Genomic DNA, 18891 nt, shown 5'->3' with positions numbered 1-18891 from the left:
GTATAGAAACAGACTGTGTCATTCTGCTTTCTCCTTTACCTGCCACATCCTTTTTCACATAGTGTGTATGCAATTCAATGCCTTTCCTGCAAGGCTCCGTTAGTTATTATTTTCTTACAGGATGATAATAAAAATATTTTAAATTAAAAAACAAATAAAAAATCAAACAGATTTTCAATCAGATTTTCTAACCAAGAAGGTATAGGTCTGTGGTTCCCTTCCTTGTATGACTTTGCATCACTGTTTGTGTGGAAGATTTTTTACTGAAGCTGCATTGACAAGGTTTTCTGCATATTTTCCAAAAATGACAATGTATTGGCTTCTGTTAATGCCCGTGACCAAGTCTGTGAGTCTCAAGATTTAATGTTTTCCCCATTTTTTTTCCAAGGGATAAGATTTTTCTAAAAGCAGCAACCTCAATATCAATAAATCCAGCATGTTGGAAATGGCTGTTTCCTTGGGATTCTGACTTTCTGAACCCAGAAGCAAAATGACATTAACTGTCTGCTTAGTTGGAAGACTTGGCACATTAATTTTTTATACACTCAGACCACCTGAGTGACTGGATTCAATTACAGACCCCCCTCTTTTCTTTTTATCTTCACTCCCCCCATTTTATTAATGTGGCTCCTCCATAGAGGAAATAGAGGGACCTGTTGAAATGTGAAACCCTTATTTCTTAGTGTGACCCCCTAGATAATTAGGGTTAAATTGATATGCTATCACACAGTGACACATTTTATCTGCCTCTGTTTGTACAAGAGGATACAATGGTGGAGGAAGGACCAATTTGTGCCCTTCTCTCACTAACCAGGCAGAGATAAAAGGTGTCACTAGGCCGATAATGTCCTTGCCTAGCACTCCTTTATTGTTGCTCAATTTGCTATCCCCCCCCCCCCCAAACCCTGTTCTTTCATTCTTTTAATACTCTTGGCCATATTTTAGCTCCTTGCCATTGCATAATGATGCCCTTCTAAATGTGTGTGTACTATCTGCAACTCTGGCTGACAGCCTTGCCTGATAACCAAATTCCTGTCCATCCATCACTAGCTGCTTCTCTTCAACTTAAGGAAAGTGATAACCAAAGCATAGCTGTTTATCACCGCCAAGCTGGGCTCTCGTGTCCTAGCTGGAAGAAAGGAGAGCAGGCTTCAAAGGAAGAAAGCAAACCATGTGATTTTGCCTTCAATTTGTATACCTTTCCTTTTGCTAGCCTTTCACTGTGGCTAGAGTGTTGTATGCATTCTAAAAGCTCTCTCTCACATGAAGGTAGTCTGGAATTTAACAGAGAGCAGAGTGACTTTTATTTGGTTTTGGAATTTTATTTTCTAGGTATTATGGCTTCAGAGTAAAAAATTGATGATTACTTTTTGCTTCCAGCCTAGTACCTGTTGCAGAGGCCATAAAGCAGAATGCAAAAGGAAGAGACATTTCTTGTCCTTTCTCCAATCAAACAGCATTCAGAACTGGTTTGCTGTCTCTGATCTTGGAGGTGTTAATAAATAATAATAAAATTTATTTATATACCGCTTTTCCAAAACTGATCAAAGCGGTGCACAACAAAGAATACAAATACAATAATGAAAAATAACAACACGATATATACATAACATTAAAACTTGACAATAAAAATTCAGTCGCAATTTAAAACCATAAAAACCATATCAAAGCCAGCTGTTGTAAAAGTATTGTGAAGTACTAGGCAGTGATGAGAGCCAGCTTCGTGTAGTGGCTTGAGTGTTGGACTATGACTCTGGAGACCAGGGTTCTCATCCCGGCTTGGCCATGTAATCCCACTGGGTGACCTTGGGCAAGTCACACTCTCAGCTCAGGGAATGGCAATTGTAAATCTCTCTGAAGAAATTTGCCAAGAAAATCCTATAAGTTTTCCTTAGGGTCACCATAATTCAAAAATGACTCTGAGGCACACAACAACAACAACAACAAAAGGCGATAGTTTTTTGGAGGTTTTTCGGGCTATGTGGCCGTGTTCTGGAAGAGTTTATGTTAGCGTGGTTTGTGCAGTCAGCGTCTGGCACCAGAGTCTCCACCTTCTGTGATGCAAGCAGCTGCTTGTAAGCTGGAGAAACACCTCTCCTTCAGTGTCACTGAAGAGATACTGCAGACAGATGTCTCACTAACAGGCATTTATTCTTCAGAAGTTCCACTATATACAATGCTGTCATACAACTCCAACACGGTCCACCATCCACTATCACAACAACCCACAGCGACCCACACTGTGACTTGAGGCACACCCCTTTTATAGCCAGGGCTCCATGTGGTCATTTGGCCCTGCCTCTTCCTTCTGTGTCACAATGATCTCTGTCCCCCTGTCCAGGGTGACTTTGCACTTTTGTAGCCTTTTGCAGCACTTCACTGCACTTGGTGACCACCATCTCTGATGTCATTTCCTATGACTCAGCACTGGTGGAAAAATGCCTTGTCATCATGGCTGGCAATGACCCTTTGTTGTCCAGTCACTATTTAATACCACATTGTGCATTTTCTCAGGCCTCTATATCCCAACAGTTTATTCCTGATGTTCCGCCAGCATCTGTGGCTCACATCTTCAGAGAATGCTGGCATGGAAGTGAGTGGGGTATATATACAGTGATACCTCCACTATCGATGTATATATCTAACCCCCCTTTAAAACCTTCTGAATACCATACATTGTAGTAACAAATCTCATAGTTTAAGAAGGCACCAGGTGGAAAATTCCTTCCCTTTTTATCTGTCCACCTGAAACTCCCACCCATACATTTTAATATTATATGGGGAGGATATTTTTGTCCATTTTCCTTTTATTGTGTCACAATCCTTACCCTTTAAAAAAAACCCAATAAGCCTCAAACACTATAACCTTTTCCCATAGTTGCTTCAGCCTTTTTAAAAAAATACTCTTTACATCTCTACAATATTTATTTTCTAAGACTGGCAATCGAAATTGTATGCAGTGATCCAAGTGTGGTCTCATGCTAGATATGTGTTAAAGCACTGTGATAATGGCCTGTTACAGACAGCCAAAATAAAACTGCTTCGAGTCACAGTGGAGGTATGGTGTTTCAATGATGTATGTGTCCTAAGAGTCCAGAAGTTGCACCAAAGCCCCGCTCCAGCCCTAAGGACTGGATCGTGGCTTTGGTGTGGCTTCTGGACTCTTCGGACACATGCATCATTGAAACACCATACCTCCACTGTGACTTGAAGCAGCTTTATTTTGGCTGTCTGTAACAGGCCAATGGTAGTTTTATGTTCAGTCCTTTTTCTGTTAATCCTTAGCATGCAGTTTGCTTTTTTCATAGCTGCATCATAATCAGTCAGTGATTTTGTATTTTGTTGTTGTTGATCCTCTACCACAGTCCCAACATTTTTTTCCTAGGTCAAACCAGTATACATGTGAAATTGGGGGGGAGGGGGCAGGGTTTTCTCAGTGTGCATCACCTCACATTTTCTTACATTGATCTGCATATATCGTTGTATGTCCCATTTATTCAATCTGGAGAAGTCATTTTGAAGCCTTTTCAATCCCTTTTCATTTTTAATTTGATGTATTCAACACACTTAGCCACCTCAGTGCTCAGCCCAGGTCACTTGTTTATAAAGCACAGATCCTTGGAAAACTCAATTTTTTATATCCCTGTGTCATGAGAACTTGCCTCTTATTTCTGTGTTTTGGTAGCTCCTTTTGTGCAAGCAGTAGCCTGCTTAGGAACAGATCTTTCAGTTGATGATTTCAGGAGTTCTATTTCCAAGTGGTAGGACTGGATCAAGATGAATCATTTGAGAAGTCAACAGGTTGCTAAGTCCATGATCTATTGATTCTTTTATTGGAGGGTGATTATTATGGCAACAGGAGTACAGGTCACCTCTCTCCTTTAAGATGAGGCTAATTTGAATCCTGGTATGGTATGCCTTGGAGAAGTCATGTTCCTGTAAAACAACAAAAACAATTTTTATTTCCTAACTGCCTCTGCTTGAGGCGGGGTACAACATGTACAAATACGGTATATGTACACAGAAAGATGTTACTGAGATCTTCCTTGGCATGGCATAATGTGATGGCTTGTTCCCACATCCATTAGTTTGGGTGGCGGAATACAATCAATATTGAAGGAAGATAATTAATCCAGCAAAACTTGTAGATATATAAATATGGAGTAAATGCACATTTACCATGTGTATCTATTAATTACATTAAGGGGAAAAGCCAGGTTTTAGGAAATCTGGCAGTAATGGCAGTGCATATTTTGCCTACTTCTTACTTTCATTTCCCCATCACCACACCAACCAGTGTCACTGTCTCCTTACTTGAGCTTGTGAAAATCCCTGCAAGAGGACAACAAATTTTGCTGTTACTAATGAGGTCTTTTGCTTTCTGCAAACTGACATTATAATGGAGTTCTTCTCCCCAGATGGAGTATTACTAACACCAAGAAAAATGCCCTGCCTAGCCTGATCCCATCTCATGTCTTCTTTGTAGAGTCTCTGCTCACAGAAAATAGTTTGCAACAAAGTGCTGGGTGCAAAGTGCATGCCTAATTTGCATATCCAATTGCTTGGATTGCAGTAATTATCATGTGTAAATGGATCTATTAATCACTTATTTAATTAATTTTTGGTCTGTCCTAAGTTAGCCTCATTCATACCCAATCCAGCATTCAAAGCATCTCCAAAAATCTTTAGCAAAGCATTAATAAGCATATGACCTGTAAACTACCCCAAATCAATCAAATTGATTGGGGACAAATGAATCTAATTTCCAAAATAAAGGCTCCATTGCCCATTCTTTGCCCCTCCAATAGTAAAAGGCAAGGTGGAGGTGCTGAGAGTTTTTGTGACTGTTGACTGATAAATCCAGGTTCTTACAGTTGGAGATCTCTCTCTTCAGTGTTATGCCCCCTTTTGCCAGGGTATTGGGTTTTTTCGCCTTCTGATTGTTATAGTGTTTGGCATCCTAAGTATATCTCTGCATGTTCAGCACTTGCACCTTAGCTGTGAAGCTTGTGCTTTGCTCTGACAATCTGCTTGTGTGATGATCTTGTAAACTTGGTATCTTTGGATCCAGGTGCAAACACTGGGCCACCAACATAATTTGTGAATGACTGTATAGGCTTGTCAATTTCTCTCTTACTTTACTTTGGAAAGATTACTTCTTAGATAAATTCTGCATATTTACCTGAAAAGAGTAGCTTCAAACCATAACTCTTCTACCGGAGATGATCTCATGAAAACACTGTATATTGTTTTTGTGACTTTTGAATAGCAGTGGTTGTGATCAATTGACTATATTCTAGTTCCTTATTCTTTCTTTTACGATTGATATTTCTTTTATAATGCCAAATATAAAACTTCACACAGAGGAGTCATTTGCAATCCATATTCACTAAGGTACTGGGATGGCGATAATTGGAGAGGGGAAAAAAAGGAAGTAGGCCTGCATCTACACTGCAAAATTAATGCAATTTGATACCACTTTAACTGCCATGGCTCAGTGCTATGGAATTCTGGTATTTGTAGTTTTGTGAGATATTTAGTCTTCTCTATCAGAGAGCTTTGTGCCATTGCAAACTACAGATCCCAGGATTCCATTTATGGAACCATGGCAGTTAAACAGGTGTTGAACTGCATTATTTCCTGCAAGAGGATAGCAGGATCTGTTTCGGCCCCTAAAGGCCATTTTCGGATATTCTGAGGCAAAATGGATTTTGTTGTTTTGTTTTTTTGGGAAAAGTTTATCAAAGTGTGACTTTGACCTTGAGGGGTATGTTCACTGGTTTTCCAAACATGATGAAAATGCCTTCTATACTCCATAGAGATTATTTTTGGGCATTTCAGAGCAAAACAATTTAGAGCTCCGGGGAACTACAAAAATGTCTCTTGGGTCTCCATGCGGCCATGTTCCACACTTTACCTACCCATTCTAGGGCTCTAGTGAAAAACTTGCTCATCTCATGAACATACTCAGTCCAAACATCTGTCAGTCCCCTCACCTCTATTTTGTCCACTTTGATAACAACATCTGGGGAAGAAAACCGGTATTTTTGCCCAGTTTTTGCCCTGACAGTAGTTTAAGTAACCTTCATCATATTTTTTGAAACATCTGCATCGTACATTGTCTTCATTATGAACTCATCATGTTCTTCGAGTTGCCTTTTTTCAGTATTCATTTCGTCAGTGGACTGTTTTCCATCCATTTTCATTGTGTTTTGTGCCCTGTTTTTTTAGAAATGATGCCTTGTTGGTTGTTGTTGTTGTTGTTGTTGTTATTGTTGTGTGTCTTCAAGTCTGAGACCCTAAGATGAACCTATCATGAGGTTTTCTTCGGAAGATTTGTTCAGAGTAGGTTTGCCTTTGCCTCCCCCTGAGGCTGAGAGAGTGATGTGCCCAAGGCCACCCAGTGGGTTTCCATGGCCAAGTTGGGATTTGAACCCTGGTCTCCAAAGTCATAGTACAATGCGCAAACACCACATTTGTCCGGGAAAGCAGCCAAAGGGCTGATAAGGCAGCTAGTTCTCAAACAAACAAACCCCCTCCCAGCACAGCAAAGTCAGTGTAAGCTACACAGTCCTGGAGATTCACAGTAGTTCTACCAAAAGGGATTACCAAGAGAATTGTCAGACGGTCCGAGGTTCAGGGCAACAGATAGGCAGTCCAAGGTCAAGGTTTCCGGGTAGTCAAGACAAGAAGCCAAAGGAGCCAGAGACAGAGTCTTTCCTCTAAAAGAGTCAGATATCCACTGGCAAAGAACCACACATGCTCCAGGTGCTTAAGAAGGCAAGGAGCCGGCCTTCAGCTGTGTCTGATTACGAAGACGCTTCTGATAAAGCCTCCGAGATCTTTGAAGGCCCTCTCTTTCTGCTCGACGCTCATTGAAGGTAGGCACACTGCCCAGATCCTCCTCCATGTTCACAGTCTCGGCACCAGGCAAACTTGACTGCTGAACCTCTGGAGGGGCCACAGACTCTGCTCCAGCAGAACTAGGGCCAGCCTCTGGCTCCTCCATTACAGGTTCAAGCCCCAGGGGCTCTGGCTCCTCCATTACAGGTTCAGGTCCCAGGGGCTCTAGCTCATCCTCTGAGTCCTCCAAGCCGTCCTCTAGGCTGGGCATGACAACATTTTGGAAGAGAACTATGTAGCATTGAAAGATATTGATCATCTGCCTATGATGATGCTATGGAGGCATTCTCACTCTTTCTTTTAAAATGCCTCTGTATTAAGCAAGCTCCTATTGGAACTGTTTGGCATCCTAAGCATACAACAGTTCTTGTCTGTAGTATACATTCGAGACTAGAGATGGGGAACCTCTGACCCTCTAGATCAGAGTCTACTATTCGGTGTTCCTAGATTACAGAACCCATCATCCCTAGCCATTGGCCCAAATGGCTAGGGCTTATGGGGCTTGAATCCAACATTTGAAGGCCACAGGTTTCCCATCCCTTGTCTTGTGCTTGGACTGAGTGACACTGTTTGATCTCTGTCAAATGCCTGGGATCCTTCTGAAATGCAGACTGGAGCTATAAGAACATTTTATTCTTTCCCTTTTCAAAGAACCAGAAGTGTTTAATAAAGCTAACTTGGTTTTGTCAGACTGCTCTAATTTGCACTCTTTCCTCTCTTACAGGTTACCTGGACAATGCCAATACTTAGGGCTTCCAGTTGCTGATTACTTCAAACAGTGGATTAATCTCAAAAAGGTATTTTCATTTTAAATCTACCCCCACCCCCACCCCCACCCCGGTCTCTTCTGTTTCTTCTTCCTTCTCTCATTCTCCCTTCCTCTCTTCCTTCAAGGAGGTATTTAATAAGCATTGCTGTTTTGCATTGAAATGAGGAGTTATTTTCTCAGAGGCTGGGTGAAGCGAAGTTCCTATTGTATCTCTCCTAATAGAGTCTTACTGTACTTGATGGAATATGGTCTGCAGCTGAGGAGAATCCCATTGTGGCCACCCTCACGCAGCACCTCTATGCATAATAACTCAGCATCTCTCTGAGAAAGGCTGGGTCAGCTGGAGCATAGCCAAGCCTGCTCTCTGCTCCCACCATTTCTAAGCCTCCCACCCCTGCTGAATATTAGCCAGCTGTTCCTCAGCTCTGAAAATCCTGGTGGAGGGGATATAGAAATAAAGTCTGCTTAAGACACCTTGCTCATTTATTCTTCATAAAAGACAACAACATATATTTCCCAGATCTCTCAATAGTTTTTTAGCTGTAATCATTAAGACATGAATGCTTCTGATACTTCATGGAGGGACTGCTCAGGCCCCTTTCTAAAGAGTGCACCCTCTGGCAGTTATTTGTATAGAAATCTTCCAGCCAACCCTGGGTGTCCATAAGAAGGCAGTTAAAAAGTTGGAACTGATAGTTGGTGCAGGAAAGAAAGAAAAAAAAGTTGTACAGTGCATAGCAATGTCATGACTTTTTAAGTTCCATCTGCTTCATGTTAAGGCATCGTAGTGCCACTGAATTTAGCAGTTTTACTTGTTAGATAGAAACTTGCTAGTGGAAATCTGCCTATGATTTGCCTTTCCCTCTATTTTGTTATACCCCTTTCTGAGAACTGAGAATAAGGGACATTACAAACAGTAACAGAACAAAAATTAACATGAACTGTTCTGTCAAATCAGGGTAGGGCAGAAATGTAACAAGGGAGAGGCTAGCAGCATGTTTTTCCTGAAGCTTGACAAGGGTTTCCTTCGTTCTCTGCTGTCAGAGCAAATCTCTTATTGTCAGGCTTTTGCAAATGTAACTTGAAAGCATATTGGGGCGTTGTGCAGTTCAGTGACCATTAATGATCGCCATTTGAAGTTCACTAAACTTCTGGTGAATGGGTAGCAGCGATATAACCAGCTGATTGATAGTAGATATACAGAAAAGTCAAATCTGCTTTGTGTGGTGATGTTTGATATCAGCTGGCATAAACCCTTGGCAGTTTAGTACCCCTGGCCATTGGGACAATATGTTCTGTCTTTTGGCCATCATTTTGGGCTATCAGGTTCAGCCCATTAGAAAGCTGGTTTTTATTTTGTATAATCCACTTTGACATACAGACAGAGGAAAATTTTATGTCTCTTTCAGGGCGTAGTTTCATAGAGCAGATGTTTGATGAGAAATCATGATGTTTTAATGTCACAGAAATGGTCAGGACAGAGAATGAGTAGAGATGAGGAGTCATGTACAGAAGGGGTTATCATCACTCAGATCACTACACCCTCTCTTCCTTATAAAGTCAGAAAGAAATAGAAGCTTACTTGCTCTGCAAGATATGGGGAGAGCAGGATTTCACTGTCTTCACATTTTCCAGATTGCCAAGAAGAAAGAGTGTGTTCTTAGGTTCAGGCTTAAAAATTCTGAGACATGAAAGTCCCCCAGCACCCTTGCTCCTTGATGTTGGGTGGTTGCTGGAGCTAGGTTCCTAATGTTACAGTTTATTTGTTTTATTAGATTAGTATCCCTCTGGGAATCTACAAAAGACGGAGTATGTGGAGAGATTTCCTTTAAAGCCAGTGTTGGGTGGCTGAGTGTCCAGCAGTGAACACTGTCTTGCTAATGAGTTAGCTTGTGGGGCTCCTAGCAAATTTAATAATAAAAAACCCCATGGGATGCAGACAGAAGTCTTGCAGTGAGAGAGTCTTTTGTTCAGGAAGATTTGGAGGAAAGCACTGAGGGATAATGGCAGCAAATCTCAGTGGGGCATGTCTAGTTGAAGCTACATTAGAGAAATGGGAAGTAACCTTTGGGACTGTTTGATTTTGGGCACGTTGAAAGAGGAAACAGATCTCTTACCACTATTGGTTAGTTGCAGAAACATGGCATCAAACATGGACATGCCCTCTATGGTGAACTGGTGATATGGCAAAGCCATGCCATTCTTTATCTGATGAACAATGTGTTTGAGACAGCAGCTGGATAAACAGACCTGAGGGGAGGAGAGAAGAACCACCATTAGGGGAAATAAACTGTGGCTTCTTTGGCTGCTGATAAGCTGAATCTTGGCTTGTTAAAAAGATATGAAATAGGTCCAGCATACTTGGTGGTAGGGTCTGGTTAAGCATATTGACTATCCATGTGTTTTGCCACAACCATGTAACTAATTTCTGAAAAAATACACTGTTTAATTCAGATGTGTATGTGGGTACCTTGTTAGAGGGTATTGTGGGTTTTGTGAGTGCTTAAGTCAGCTATCTGGAGTTTTACACCAATTTCTGTAGGGAGGCTATAGATAATAAAGAATAGAAAATAGTTGTGCATAGTTACTATAAGCAGGAAAATAAAGTGCAAAACAAAATGGGTAGCTTGTATCTTCAAGACACCCAAATTTCTTAGCACTCTTGCAACAGCTCTTGTTTCAACTGGATTTTGTTGAAGAATTCTGCTTTTAGTTAAAGCTAGGCCACCTATATTTCTTGTCTTCATTATCTTGTGTTTTTAAGCTAACACAGGCAGGAAACTGATTTGTGCCTTGTAACCTTGAGTGTTCTTGTACTTGTGACTGTTGTAGCAAGGGGAGCTACCCATGTTCACACACTTAACTGTCAGATCCATGTTACTTCCAGTAGGTTATCATGTGTGTGTAAGAAAGGAAAGCCATTGCTGTAGGAATAATAAGGTATTCTTAGCCTTTTCTGGATGAATTGGTACAGAAGTGGGGAAAATCCATTCTATTCCTACCCTCCCCATATAAAGGTTAAAGGCAGCCTGATACATGGATTCAGGAGCTGGATAAAATGTAAGAACTTAGTATGGGCAGAAATCAGCAGCAATGACAGCAAACGCTGCTTAAAGCTGGATGTGTTGTCAGAAGTTTTACTTTCCTCTGCCTGCAAATGCTTCCTCTCTGCCAAACTGCATTGGCCTCTCACTGACATTTTTAATGTCACTGAGCGATCTTGTATCCTTTTGTGAACTGTCACTTTAGTGAAGACTTGGGGCAGAGAGTTTATTGTGCTCTTTGCCTTGACTAGATCTGTACTGGGGAGGGCTACTGGAGATAGGAATTTTATTAGAATGTTCCTCTACATCAGATCTTTTTAAAAAATCTTTTCAGTGGGCAGTCACTGAGATAGTTGCTGAGTGCTGCTGGCTGGCTTCTCTTCCCCTGCTGTCAAAATTCGTCTGTATGATCAGCAGAGGTGCTGTGGGTTAGTATTAAGGGATATTAAGAAAGCTGGAAGTTCTCTTGTTTGGTCATGTCCAAGGCTGCAAAAAGGCAAGAGTGCTTGCAGGTCAGGATGGAAGAGACATTAGGAGAAATTACAAGTGACTTTAATAGAAGAGGCCAGTGGGCAGCGATAGAGCCATGTGGATAAAGCAGTGGTATGGGGAAAAGCCAGGAGAGGAGAGCAAAGTTACTGCTACTTGTGGTGGTCATCTCTATACCTTCAAGTGGGAGAGAGGCACGGTTATACACGAGGATACAAATAAAAAACATGGTAAAATTAGTAAGAGAGACCCATCAACAAAAAACAATAATACATCATAAATGATAAAATAATAGAAACATAAAACTAGAACGGTTCTAGCCGTCATTCCGATCAAGAAAACTGATTCTAATCTTGCTAGCAGCTAAACCAAATTTTGCTTCCATTGAAGTAACAGATACATTGTTGCCAGCCAAAAGGACACAAATCTGCTGAAAGCAAGATCTATCGGAAAGGGAATGTAAAATACATTCAAGAGACCTTTGTCTAGGAGATATATACAGAGGACAATGTAAAAGGTAATGTTCGATATTCTCCACTTCCCTGGTTTTGCAGATACATAATCTTAGATGGACAGGAGTGTTATTATATCTCGCTGTCAAATAGACAGAAGGCATACATTGGTACCTTACAGCTGTAAATGCTTTTCTAGCAAGGGCCAGAGTAAGATTAATAAAGTAATGTTCTAACCCAAACTATGTCTTGTACAATGGGTACCAAAAAGAAAAAGAAGAGTTTGAGAGTGAATGAATTTTCTCTTTAATCAGTTGCTTGACTCTACGGGTGGCATAATTTGGAAATGATTCCACATTAATCTCATAGCTCTGCAATCTTGTTCTAACTATAGATATCTAGGAGCTTGGAGAGTTAACAGATATTTGTTCTAAAAAACATTTTTTAGGGAGCCTGGAATCACTAATGGATAACAACTTTAGCCAGTAGAAGGCAAGAGCAGTATGTGTACCAGCTTGAAGAGTAGTTCGGCCTGTTTCTGCTCTCAGAAAAGAGACAGGGGTACACTTAGGGACAGCCAACAGGGATCTTAAAAATAAGTTCTGGACAGTTTCTAAATTTGAGACACTGTTGTATCCCCAAATTTCTGCTCTGTATAATAACTGAGGAACAATTTTTCTTTGATAAACCTTAATAGTAGGTGCTACTAAATGACCTCCTTGAAGTCTATGGAATTTCAACAGAGAATTTATAGAGAGGGATGATTTTAGCTTAGTAGCAACAAAATGATTTTTCCATGACAAATTAGATTGAACTCTTAAACCCAAGTAATTGTAATAGGATTGTTGATCAATAGATTTTACCTCAAGGCTCCACCATTGAAGTTTTTTTTTTAACCAAAACCCACAACTTTGGTTGTAGAGTGATTAACTATTAACATTTCCTTTGTACAGTATTCACTTAGCTTCTTTAAGAGTCTGAGCATTCCGATTAAGGTGACCGCGATCAATACAGTATCGTCGGCATATAACAGCACTGAAAGTTTAACATCCTGAATAGTAGCTGGGAAATTTTTTGATCCTTTTAAGGCCTGGACGACATCATTAATATAAAAATTAAATAAAAAAGGTGCCAGAAGACAACCCAGGCGTACACCTCTATCTGTGGGGATGCTATCGGATAGAACCCCATTTGCCCCAAGTCGAACCCTGATGGTAGTATTATGCTGTAACATTTGAATTAGAAGAAGCAGTCTTCTATCAATGTTTGCCGCCACTAACTTTGACCAGAGTCGATCTTGGTCGACTAGGTCAAAAGCAGAAGTAAAATCAACAAAGGCAGTGAAAAGTTCTTTTCTATCTTTTGGGGAGTATTTTTGAATCACGTGGTGTAAAACAAAACATTGATCTAGTGTAGATTTACCCTTCTTAAACACGGCTTGTTCTTCTGCAAAAATGTCGTTTTCCATAGCCCAGACCTCTAGTTTGCCTAACATGTATCTTGCATAGAGTTTAGAGATGATATTCAATAGGATGATAGGGCTAAAGTTTTTAGGATTGGCCATAGAGCCCTTTTTATGGATAGGAATTATAATACTCACAGCCCACCTCTGAGGAATTTTCATGAGGATACACTAAAGTGCCCTTATCCAAATGTCTGTTTGTTGAGTCTCTCACTCTACTAGACCAAACTGATATAGTGTACAAGTGAAACTTGTGCAGTAAACCCTTTGGAACAAGGATCCATCTCTTTCAGTTCATTCTGGAAAGTACTGTAAGCATTGATGATGTTATATAAACTATTGGTAGCAGTAGTTGCCACACAATAAGATGCAGATCCTTAGGTTGTGTAATAAAGCTGCTTAGATTAAGACTTAGCAGGAAACAAATGGAATGTTTTCATGCAAACAAATAAAAAGACCTTATATACTTATTTTGTGCATTTACCCTTGAGGCCATTGTGACAGAAAAGAGGAAGAACTCCCAACATTATTCTCCATTGGTTGGGTATGCTGGATGCTGAGACTTGCAGTTCAACAACATCTGAAGGGGCACATGATCCTCATCCCCACAGCAAACCTGGTTAATGAATTATACAGTTGTTGTTGTTGTTGTTGTTGTTGTTGTTGTATGTGCTGTACATACAATCAAAAGTTGTTCTGACTTATGGTGACCCTAAGGCAACATTTTTCAGAGAGGGCTTACCTTTGCCTTCCTCTGAGACTGAGAGAGTGTGACTTGCCCAAGGTCACCTTATTCTGCAGGTTTCTCTGGCTGAGCAGGGATTCAAGCTCTGGTCTCCATAGTCATAGTCCAATTCTCAAAGCACTACACCATGCTAGCTCTCATTGTACCCATATACTCTTCACAATTGTGTAATTCATCAGCACAAGTAATATGCAGAGGTTTTACTGCATAGTGCAGACTACACAGGTAAGTTACCTATTAGTACATATTGATGAAAAATTTGGATAGAGATTGATGCTTGTGCACCCTTCTTCTTGTATACTACCTGGTTTGGTTGGAGCTATTCCTTTAGAAAATGAAATTGAATGTTTGGATCCAAGAAAACCAAGCTGTAAACCAGCTGTGTGTTCACTGATTATGGGATAGGCCCGTGTCTTGGGGGTTTCTACTACTACTTTTATCCTCTTATACATCTCTTGTCCTTTTGCATCTGTTAAATTTCTGGTAAAGGAAATCTACAGAATGAATAAAGAGCAATGAAAATGACAAGAAGTGTGCAATATTTTCCACAGGAGGAAGTTCTGAAAAGTATAACTCTCCTGTAATGTCCACTCTTTTATCTATTGCTTTTCTAAGGAGAAGTATATAAAATCATGAGTGGAGTAGAAAAAGTAATCTGGAAACAGACTTTTTACCCTTTCAAGTAGTTACTGCAACCAGTGAACCTGCAATGAAATTAACAAGCAAGAGGTTTAAAACAAGCACATAAACTATTTTCACACAGCACACAGTTTATTTGTGGAACTTTGCTATCAGAGCTGCTAGGCAATAATAATAAAAAGACCCTAGACAAATTAATGTAAGATAAGAATATCAATAGGTTTTTTTTATTAGGAATCTCAGGCATCTATCCTAATAGTTAGGTTGTTTCTAAACTTTAAAATTTACAGTTGGAAGTGGATGACTAAAAATGGACTACCACTGCATATTTCTTCAAGGATTTTTAATCTGGCTAATGGGATATGGAGCCAGAGGGATGTTGGTCTGGTCAAGACATTTGTTGTTTTTATTTGCCCCCAAGTTTGAATTTGAGTTACGATGACACAATGAATGAGAGACCTCCAAGATCCCTGGTCATTAACTGATCTATTCAGATTTTATATAAGTCCAGTGCCATGGCTTCCTTGATTGAATCAATCTGCCTGTAGACCGGTCTCCCTCTTTCCCTACTACTTTGCATTGTTTCATCATAGGGCTTTCAAGATAAAAGGCTTTAGGAATGGTTTACCATTGCTTTCTTCTGCACAGTATTAACTCCTTCAGTTGTCTATTATAGATCTTTCACCAGTGTCATCCCCCACTATTGCTGCTGTCCCATAGCTGTTTGGGTAGCAGGTCAAGACATTAGGTTTGCATAAATTCACTGCCAGGCAAAACATGTTGCACACCATTAAATAACATGGATGCATGGTAAACTAAGGCACTTGTCTAATCCTGAGTCTACTAAACTAAAAGGATACGGAACCATGAGTTATTTGCTAGAAGCAGTTGTAATTTGGCACTTCCTATTATTACTGTATGGCTGATCTTACTGTCTTCCATCCTGACTTGACTTAAGTATATTAGGATTGGATTTCTACATTTAATTCTCTGCATCATTTTGTGTATTGTTTTGTTGCATAACAGCTACTCTTTAAAATCCAGCAGCTATCCAGAGCACACAAGAAAATGAAATTGGAGATCATGTGATAGCTCAAAGGATATTGGTAACTGACCAATCACAGAGGGCTAGAATGGATGCATTGATCTGATCCAGAGGGGCAGATGTGCTTTCCTGCCTCTCTCATGTAAACCTGTATGGGGCCAGCTTTCTACCACTTTGCCTTTAAATCTGTCACACAGCTGTCTTGAACTCTAGAAATCCTTTCACTCTCTCCCTTGCCTTGTTAACATGTGTTGCCTTTGGGGTAATCAGGGAAAAAATATTATGTCCTTTTACAATTACCGGGTTTTGGAATATTAAAATGTCTCGCTGCATCGACAGTGTTATTTTGATTGGTATTCTAACCTTTGACTAGCCCATAAAGCGCGCCGCTCTTCGAGCCAATATTGCAGGACTGAAATTTAATTCCGAAATGATTCCAGATAATAGGGAGACAGATAATATATGCATGAAGGATATTATGTTTGGACTAAATGCAGCAGGGCCAGGGCTTGGGAGTTGAATAATAGCCCAGAGTGAGTTATAATCTGTGGGACAGAAATACCTTACTGTCAGGGCTAGAAGAGGAACTCTTAAATCAAAGGGAGAGAGCTTGCGGGTAGTCATTGGAGATGGAAAGGGCATCCAGGAAAAGCCTTAAAGAAACGGAGCCCTCTTTGCCTTACTGCAGCACTCACTTTGTAGGGTCCTTTTGGTTCTAGGGATCCCTAAAATGTGTAAATATGTATTTACAAATAATAGTTGCATTTATGGTTGGAAAGGTGAGTTTTGCACTCTACACTTGGTGCATTCTTCCATTTACCCAAAGTTGCAGTTTAACCATTGGTAATGGCTCATTTTTTTCCATTTTACCAAAGAAGACCTAATAAAGAACAGTTCTGTGGTTTAATGTTTTATTTATGGCTTTGGCCTTGGTTTATCTAATAAATCTCCATTAACCTTTAAAATTGGCTGGAGATATACTATGTGAGAGTGCCACCTGTTCACTAGGTAAGTTCAGGATGTTCTCAGTAGTGGCTTAACTGTCATTAAACCCTCAAAAGCCCATTTTTATAGTATTTTACACTCTTTTGAAAAGTTATTGGCCAACAATTTGTTTCTTAAAGTAAAACTTGGTTTCTTCTACTCTCCTTTTAGATTTCAAAAAAAAAAAAAAATCCCTACATTTAATACTATATTGTGTGTTCTGTTTACATAGTTGTTTTTTATAACCCTATAGCCTGTTTAAACTGTTCAGATCAGTTGTCAGCTCTTTGAGCTCTTGGATCAAATTAAATAGTGTTTATGTAGCTATTGGACATATTAAGAAAATAGTTGTGGACTGATCTTGATAATAACTGCTTTTTGAAAGCTAGTGCAAGGGCTCTAGCGATGATGAATGGCGCTTTTGGGGGTGAACATAGATGAGCAGCTCAGTAATATAGCAGCTGAACAAGACACTGGTGACAATCTTCAAAATTATGTCAGGTGTTATTTCCTGTGGGGATATTATGAAATACTTCAAAGGATGTTTGTTGATAAGATGTCCTAGAAACTGCAAGAGAATGTAGAATTAGCCAGAGTTCTTGTTGCTTAAACCTTCTATGTTGGATGGATGGGTAGCTGATATTAGCCTTAAATATTTTCAGAGCCACAGAAGCATTTTAAATAACAACATCAACAGCAAATGTTTCAGTAGACTAGGTCATTATTATTATCCCTATATTGCAGATGGGATATATGTTCTGTCAGCTTAAGGCACCTTAGGGTGTGTCTACCCTGATCCCCTCCAAAATTGGCCTCACCTGCATTTTTCTGATCTGCACTACACACACACAGAGTACTTTGACGCTATGTTGGCACAACCTGCCACATGTTTCCCTAAGCAAATTCACTTGTTTCCCCTTTTCTAGCATATATCAACCCATCAGCCATTAGCCCTTTTGGTTTGCCTGTCAAGTCTGTTGGATCCACTCTGATTGGATGCTTCCCCATGCAGTCCCCTTTCCCTCTTTGCTGCCCCAGTGAGTGAGTGAATTCAAATGTACACACACATGCACCACAGAAAAAAATAAATAGGATTTTATTCATCTTCTATGTATGAAAATGTTCAGCCATGAGATCAGCAGTGTGGGGTTAGATTGGGGCACCCTCTCCCTCTTCCCATTGCCTGAGTGTCACGTTCTTGTTTACTGGAATGTATGTGGGAGGGGGGGGGAGTGTGTGAGGTTTCTGCACAAGCGAACAAGCGAATGATTTTGGGGGGAGGATAAGAGGAGGAGGGAAAAAACAGTAAACATGAATGTGACACACAGGTGGGGAGGGAGGAAGAGGAAGGGTTTCCCCCTCCAATCTACCCCCTCATCGCTAATCTCATGGCTGGACATACACTGCAGTAGGAATACATGGAGACACACACAGAGGCGCATTACAGACTGCCCAAAAGTGGCAGTCACTTTTGGGCGGTCTGGCGACGGCTCCATTAGCTACGCCGAGAAACCCCAGCGGCCAAACCCCGAGGCTTCCTGGTGCAGCTAAAAAGGAGCACTGAAATGGCGTTCCTTTTTGGCTCTCGGAAGTGGCACCATGAGGCGCGAGGTGCGCACTCGCGGCGTCACTTCCGCCGTGCCACGTCTGGACGCTGTGCGTCCAAGACGTAAATATGGCAGCGCCCATGTGGACGGGCACTGCCATTTAGTATGCGCTTCGCGCGTCCTAGGGAGAGGGGCGGTTAGGAAGGTGAGAACCTTCCTAACCCTAGCACGCCCCTTCCTAACTCTAGGATGTGCGGAGCGTGTACTAAATGGCAGCGTGTAACCCGCCTAAATTTGCCGGACCCAACCAGTCCCACCAACCAAGAACTCCTCCTGCTTCTGGTCCCAAACCAGCATCGCTATGGAGCTCAGTCCACACACATGAGCAAATATCTGGGTTTTCTGCTTAAATCTGGAGTAAATCTCCACTTTTTTTCTCTGGATTAAAGCCTTGGGGTGTTGGAAAGGCTTGGATTTGACTCACATCATCCCATATGTAGTCTGGGCAGTCCACTGTGAAAATGAGGTTAGACCACTTTATTTGGCTCATAGCGTGGTGTAGTGGTTTGAGTGTTGGACTACGATTCTGGAGGCCAGAGTTTGATTTCCAATTCTGCTATGAAATCTACTGGGTAACCTTGGCCAAGTCACAATTTCTCAGCCTCAGGGTAAGGCAATGCCAAACATCCTCTGAACAAATCTTGCCAAGAAAACCCCATGGTGCCTTAGAGTGTCATAAGCCAGAAACGGCTTGAAGGCACACAGCAGCAGCAACAACAACAGCAAGACAAACCCTAAGAGTTTGTGAATGA

At 40.9% G+C, this 18891-nt stretch overlaps 1 protein-coding gene across 3 annotated transcripts in view; it reads left to right on the top strand.

Annotated features, from left to right (window-relative positions):
• The window catches only part of ERI3 (ERI1 exoribonuclease family member 3), a 322133-nt gene that overhangs the window by 116749 nt on the left and 186493 nt on the right, over positions 1-18891 (top strand). For all 3 annotated transcript variants that reach the window (XM_089514989.1, XM_089514990.1, XM_089514988.1), the window contains one exon: positions 7628-7700. In XM_089514989.1, the coding sequence (XP_089371115.1) occupies positions 7628-7700 (73 nt within the window). The remainder of the gene's footprint in view (positions 1-7627; positions 7701-18891) is intronic.

The sequence above is a fragment of the Sceloporus occidentalis genome, unplaced genomic scaffold (genome assembly GCF_023333645.1).
Source record: "Sceloporus occidentalis isolate IW3139 unplaced genomic scaffold, rSceOcc1.0.p SCAF_3, whole genome shotgun sequence".
Classification (NCBI taxonomy): domain Eukaryota; kingdom Metazoa; phylum Chordata; class Lepidosauria; order Squamata; family Phrynosomatidae; genus Sceloporus; species Sceloporus occidentalis.
Note: the sequence above shows the minus strand (reverse complement) of the source record. Positions and strands in the feature narration are given on the sequence as shown.